This window comes from Argopecten irradians, chromosome 13, assembly GCF_041381155.1.
Source record: "Argopecten irradians isolate NY chromosome 13, Ai_NY, whole genome shotgun sequence".
Classification (NCBI taxonomy): domain Eukaryota; kingdom Metazoa; phylum Mollusca; class Bivalvia; order Pectinida; family Pectinidae; genus Argopecten; species Argopecten irradians.
In genome coordinates, this window is record NC_091146.1 from 7,557,223 (window position 1) to 7,564,293 (window position 7,071).

General features: G+C 35.3%; 1 protein-coding gene and 1 long non-coding RNA gene across 2 annotated transcripts; both read right to left on the bottom strand.

Moving 5' to 3' along the window:
* Window positions 1-469: 469 nt before the first annotated feature.
* LOC138306435 (uncharacterized) lies at window positions 470-2,921 on the bottom strand. The gene is made up of 4 exons (XM_069246896.1): window positions 2,821-2,921; window positions 2,275-2,520; window positions 1,691-1,765; window positions 470-1,393 (listed from the first exon to the last, which is right to left on the bottom strand). The coding sequence occupies exons 1-4, from the start codon at window positions 2,873-2,875 to the stop codon at window positions 1,284-1,286; spliced, it is 486 nt and encodes a 161-aa protein (XP_069102997.1). The 5' UTR covers window positions 2,876-2,921; the 3' UTR covers window positions 470-1,283.
* Window positions 2,922-4,140: 1,219 nt separating this feature from the next.
* LOC138306112 (uncharacterized) lies at window positions 4,141-6,323 on the bottom strand. The gene is made up of 3 exons (XR_011205781.1): window positions 5,766-6,323; window positions 5,582-5,595; window positions 4,141-5,442 (listed from the first exon to the last, which is right to left on the bottom strand). It is a non-coding gene; the product is annotated as an uncharacterized lncRNA (long non-coding RNA).
* Between the last annotated feature and the right edge of the window lie 748 nt (window positions 6,324-7,071).

Sequence of the window (7,071 nt, forward strand, 5' to 3'; positions counted from 1 at the left end):
AACATCCTATTATTTAAAATTTTACTTGATTACCAAATGTGCATTATTCCCACTCAGAACATTTCTTTTCAAAATGTCATAATCATGTCTTACATTTACCTATGTGGGTCAGTGTCTCCATAAAATCAAGGTCACTGTGGTCTATTTATTATGGAATCCATGTTAAATACATGTATACAAAATATAGATTGCATTGTGTAAATCAACTTTCTTTTGCGTACGATTTATTTTCTCGATCCACATCAGTTTATCTCCGCGAATTATTTTATATTTACTTAATGTATATTGACAGGAATCCCCATTTAATTTTAAAACCCGCGAATTTCTATATACGAGAATTCATTTTGTAACTGAAATCGCAAAATTTAAGTAGCCGCGAAAGAAAGTTAATTTAATTTACAGTACCAAATATTTTTCACTCGATAACTTGAACGGCGTTTAATGTGCAGCATTGGTTTGAGGAAAATAGCAATGCATTAGGGAGTACATGCATTTACGATCAAGAAAGAACGAAATCCATTTTTAGCTGATTCGTTTTAATTCCTGATTACAAATGTTTTTTTTAATAATTGTTATAAAACCTCAATTGTATTATAATCGTCAATTTACTAAACAATGTCTTCTCTTCCACATGGATTATACTCAAATATATCTATATTAGCTCCAAATAGTCGTGTCTAACGTCTTCCGGTGGGAACATAAAACTGGTATGACCGGAAGGAGAAACAGATGGCGCTGTTGATGTCAAAGGGGGCGACCTCGACGGTAGATTTGGTGGGTTACGTCTGCCAATTAGAGAATATATTATTTCATCGGCACTTTTCATGCTATCGTCATCCGATGAAATAGATTGTCTAAATGATTTTTCAACAAAGTACAATTCGTTTCCTTGATGTTTAATTTGTTTTTTCGTCATCAACAAGTGGTATCCCAGTACACAACACACTGCGCATGTCAGGAAAAATAAACATCCGAGAGAAACCGCCAAAGGGAAAACTCCTTTCACCAGTGAAGTCGCTCTCATTATCACTCAACGTTGAAATGTTTTGATTTACGGGTTGGTTTGTTAATATATTTTTAGGCGTATTTTCATCAGAGCTTAAGTTTTGGTTCGGGATATCAATAATTTCCATTGAGTAAGGACGGTTGTTTTGTACTAATCTGTGCAGTGATTTGTCCAGAACTAGCTTTATTTTCGTGATTCGAATCCACGTTTGATTGTGTTGGTCTGCTGTCCTTGCCAGAGACTGTAGCCGATACACTAGAAAACTTAGCATCCATTGTTATCGCGATACTTGACGCCTCGTTGATGCTGGATGAAGACTTGTGGTGTCGATTACTTCCGGTACAGGGGTCATCAACGTTCCGACACCTGTGGTCGGAAACGGTCTCACTGGGAAAGATAATAAGCAGATTATTTAACATGTGCAATACTGTAACCATATTTGCAGGATTGTTTTATGTAAATTCACAGCATTTATAACTGTAAATAACTTTATTTTAGCGAGTTAGCATGTAATTTCGAGAAAGAGAAGAAGCGGATTACGCTATAGTAAATATACAAGATACAAAATGCCGTATGTCTCTAAAGCACATTTATACATGTACATTAAAATGACATCAATTACAAATAACAGATCGCTAGACTTTCTTTGAAATCTAAACTGAATTATCAAAAAAAAGACATTACCAGTATTTCCACAAGGACAGATGAAACAGCCTTCCATGTTTACGGTCAAAGTACATCTGCACCCGGAATTCATGCCTGTCGTTGATAAAAAGAATAGTATCATCATCTAAGCTCATTACGACGACGAAGACGTACGCTTTTCAAATGTGCTACTCGCCACTTTATCTGTTTAAATATTTTAATGTATTCCTCTTTGATAAGACAAAATTGTTAAAATAAATTTATCGTTCTATCAAAGTACATTGCCCTTCGTTCATTGAAAGGAAATAGTGATTTAGCGAAGGTTGAATGTCTTACAAAGACAAATTTTATACTTAACAAAATACTGCACAGCCGGTAATTTTCGCGGGATACCTTTTTCGTTTCCTATTATCGCGTTTACGCCTGACATCGCTATGACCTCGCTAGAATTGGATCCGCAAAAAACTGTTTAGTAATGGATGACCAATACATGTCGTAATTGTCAATAGCATATATTTCAAACCGCTAAAATGTCATTTACTCGTTTTTACATAAAACCTCCGAAATGTTTTGACCCAAGTTAATAACCGACTAAACATGTAATACACGTGTACGATAATTACCCATGAATGGTTGAACTGGATTGATTGGATTCTGAACAGGGTTCATTCCGTATCCTATTGAACTAGACTGTGTTTTACTAATAGACATCCCTTGTAAAGGGGGACAATTTCCTCCATATCCGGTCATGGCCGCCAAACCTCCCTGAGCATTGTACGGAGATATGCCTTGTCCGTTGTTACCTGTATTACCAATCAAGCCTTTGAATAAATTCCCATTCTGTGACATTGGTCCACCTTGTGTTAAACCTAAAGTAAGAAATAAAACAAAGATTTTCTTATAAACTTTTTTAAGCATTACTTTTGATTTTATTTGGCAAATGATGTGTGTTATTTCAATTAAATGCATATACAATGTACATGATGTTTTTTTCTGTTATTCATCTCAACTGGAATCAGATTAAATGCCTTTAATAGAAAATGTGATAAAAACAACCAATGATTTGATGCAGTAAATAGGTAGCATTAAAAACATATAAAAAAGATAAATTCGCAACAGAAAAGGATAGACGTTAACGTGTTATTTCTCAAAAAATATGCATTACATACCTGGACAATATGCAATACAGATAAGCATATTGAAGATGAAGTAATAGATGTCCATTTTATGGTATAATACCTCAGTCCACTTCTTGTCCTTCTCTCGTCCGATAGAGCGTCCATGTTGTCAGCCATAACGATCTAAAACTTCCAAACACAGGTGAAGGAACACCCATACTTTACCTGGTGATGAATTCCAGGTACTTATTGATACACTATCCCAGATAAAGGTCAAGTGTCGCTTGTAAAGGTCAACAACAGGTGTGGATCTTCCTTAGACTACTTAAAGATGATAGTAGTGAGATGGGTGGTAGTTCGTTGTTTTCGAGATCATTACCAAGATAACATTAAAATGGTCATATCGTTGTTAGAATAAGAATATATTACCTGGCTCCGATTTCTCGAAACAAACTTAAGTCATAATCTTTTAATCTTTCGTAAAAAAAAAAAAATCACCTTCAAAACTCATAATTCATAAAAAGATACTTTACAATGTTAGTTGGTAATAATAACAAATGCTACGATAAAATGATTAATTGATTGCGGCGAATAGCAATTAGCAAAGGAAAGCGGAAACCCATTAATTAGCGAGGGATAACAAAATACTGATATTGCACAAGTGCTTCCGAAATGTTTTAGCAATACAACAAAGAAAGTAATCGTACTTTTTCTTTTAGAAGTTTTACATTCACAGAGTTAAAATAAGGAGTTTTTTGTTCTGGGTTTTGTTTTCAAATTTTTATATTTGTCTCGCACGGCGCTTAGTAGGATTCATGTGAGGTGTTCTAGAAAACTAAGATAAATTGTTTTCGATGTAGTATTATGTCGCGAATGTTTGTAATCGCTTCGCTTTTGTGATATAGAAACAGAGTTTCATACCAAAAACCGACTTCCAAAAAGAGCTTGCTTATGTTGAACTTTGTCAAACATATTGATAGTTGCCTCTCTAGATGATTGACATAGGTTTTATGATATATAGTTATCAGTGTATGCAATTCCCGATCGCTAGGTGGCTCAAGATTTGACAGATCTTATTCCTCCGGCCCCTAACAATAGCGACCATCATACATGCCAATATTTAGAAACAAAGAGAATTGTATACTTTTTACAACTAGGAACTATTGTGTATTTCTAAAACTTAGAAATGACGGTAAGACATTGAGACTACTTCCTACATAAAACCTTCTTTTACTATGCATGCATCGATAAAGCCCGCATAACAAGATGTTTTAATGTTACAAATATTTAGCAATCCTTTACCTAGGAGCGTAAATGCTGGTGAAAATAGTCAATTTCACCTGTAAACGTTCGAAACCAAAGTAGAATCCCTAGACATCGATGTATGGTGTATATGTAAAGTATACGTTAGTTTATGACTACGTATAATTACCACAGGCCTACATCAAATATAATCCAGATAAATAATGTTTTAATTACTTCGGGTGGCGCTGAACGTCCATTTTCGTCATTGTATTGTTCTGTAAGTTTCTAGGTGTTTGTGGGATACGGCGCTTACATTTTACACAAAACGCAGTGTGTTTATCACCAGTTTCGCAATGCTTAATTCATGGTAGAATAGTAGAATGTCGCTGAATACATGTTATAATTTGTTTAAAAGGTAGTGTCATTCAGTTACATTGAATGCCATTCCATGGGATTCAACGAGATTCTCAAGTACACGCCGACAACTAAGATAATAGTGCGCACGTGAAATCTTGTGTCGATAAGCATGAAGCACGTTTACACTGTATCAAGATTATTATCACGAAATTTCATTAAAATATCTCCAGTAGTTTAGGAGGAATACTGTTGTGTAACAATTGGGCATAACTGTAACACTGACTCCTCCCTTACTTCATTACGGTGGTATGATAGCATTGGAATGGATGCGCATTATGCGCCCAAACTGGATATGATTATGTCCGGTATTATTTGGGTTTTGGTTTAGAGCGCTCGGAGAAAACCAGCATTCTGCTGTCGGTATCGCAGGTGAGTTTCAAACCCACAGTTTTTAGAGGTAGCCAAGTGATTAAGGTGTCCAGACACATTACCACTAGTCCTCCAACTATAGGTACAATGTAGAAAGTGTTGAAACCTATGTGGGTCCGTTGTTACATGTAGGTGCTGACTTTAATATAAAAGTCGTTGATATTTTGACAGGTACTCTTGACTTTTATGATTCCGTATTTTCACATCGAAATGAAAAAATTCTATAAATCACGTTTATTTGTAAAAGATTATCAAATATATACTCTGAACTTTACATTGTAGGAATTCAATATGAACCCTCTTTTCAGGCTGCCGAACATCCATACACTTGCATTTTTAAAATATTTGTTTTTACTTTTCCAGAGCAATGTCCTTTGCATTATGTATCGTATTTAATTGTATGGTTGTATGATATATTAACAATGAAGAAAACAATAATATATATTATCCTTCTGATAACGTTATTGTACCTTTCTTAAAGTGAATCGTTTATTATTCAAATTCAGAAAAAAAGGTTGCTTTGGAAAGGATATTTGATCACCATAAAGAAGAAAGTAATGAACGTTTACTCCAAATCCAAAGCAGAAGTTTCGTATTCCAGGGCTAAAAAGTCGTTTGTATGATATCCATTCCCTTCCATACCTATTATAAAATAGATGTAAACGTTAACGCGTGTTATCGTATCGTATGGAGGATAACGTAAATCAATCAACCGTTAAAAGTGCAAACATGAATATTACGATTCTTTTGCATTTAACATTGAGATAAATAGAAGGCTTACCACGGCTGTAACCACTGCAATAAAAAAAGGAAACTTCAGATAGTTTTTTATAAATTATAAATTACTCCTCATATTAATAAAGTGCACGAATTACCAACAGCAATTAAGACAAATGCAAATGTTTATGTTGCAAAAGAAAAGAACGCAATTGATACGTTATATCATAAGACGACTGATACATTACGTTTTGTAATTTCTCATCATGAAATCGAAGTACTTCTCTTTCAGTCTGCTGTAAAACGAAATAAGACAAACAGTTTATATATATTTAATCATACTACATAGGTATGTACCTTTCTTGCCGATATATATTGTATAAAGAAAGGAATTTGTAATCACTTATATAAATTTGGATTTTCAGTTGGGCAGCTTTCCATAACGCAAAAATGGGGGGCATTAATACATGCATCCCTAAGGAAGATTAACCACGTTATCTAATAAAGGATAGTAATATGGTGCATTATGCTGAAGATAAAAAATAGCCCGGGTATGTTACTTTCAATGGATTTGAAAACGTTCCTTTATAAATAAATGTGGAAATATTTTGGCCTCAATTTCCACCTCACGCGGTTGCCGTTATGTCGATCCAATCGTATTTTATAGTTCCATTCTTTGAGTTGAAGTACTTGTAGCAAAACGTAGAGATCGAATAGAGATATTGGAGAGTCCTTGTTTTCTTGATGAATACACGTTATATTTCATTGAGTGAAGTGGAAACTTTGCTATTGTTCACGAGGAATATTCTATTATTGCAATTTTAAATTTCCGCGTTTCGTAGAATAGCGGGAATATATTTGTCCTGCAGTTACATAACGTACACGTGGCATTGTAGAGCACGTGCGGTTTTTTATTCGTCCAATGAAATTAGGTGGGCTAGTAGGGTATCGGGTAGCGAGGTTGTGGTCATTCTAGCGTTCGGTTAGCTACAGGAACGACCTATTCAATTTTTTCTCAAGTAATCATGGAGAGTCAGCAGACACTACTCGACAAACTGGAGACCATCATGACTTCAAAATTAGAGACTTTCAAAGTAGAAATCAGCGAGTCATAGAAAATGATTTCTGAAGCTCAATTCTCCAGGTTTTCGGAGATTTCTCCTTATCATTTTAAGAAGAAAGGAAACGAAGAACAGTTAAAAGTAAACGCCAAAATCAACATGAAATTGCAGGAGGCGCATTCATCTTTACAAGAAAACCCTTTACATAATGCGCATACGGAGAGAGCTAGTGCCAGTATAGCAGAAGGTATGGACATTGTTAAGCACAGGCAGAAATTGAAAAAAATGGGCCCGACTCATCAGAAACTGGTTGGAAAGTCGTCGAGGAATACGAAACAAATGCTTTAGCGGAGGATTCCGAGGACGAGAAGAGTATTACTAAGGCAGAGAGGCTAGGGCGCAACGGAAAAGATAAAAACCAGAGAACCACTCGACAGAAGCGTTATTTCCCCTATGGTACCCCCGCGAGGACAACACACTCTGAGCACAAGCG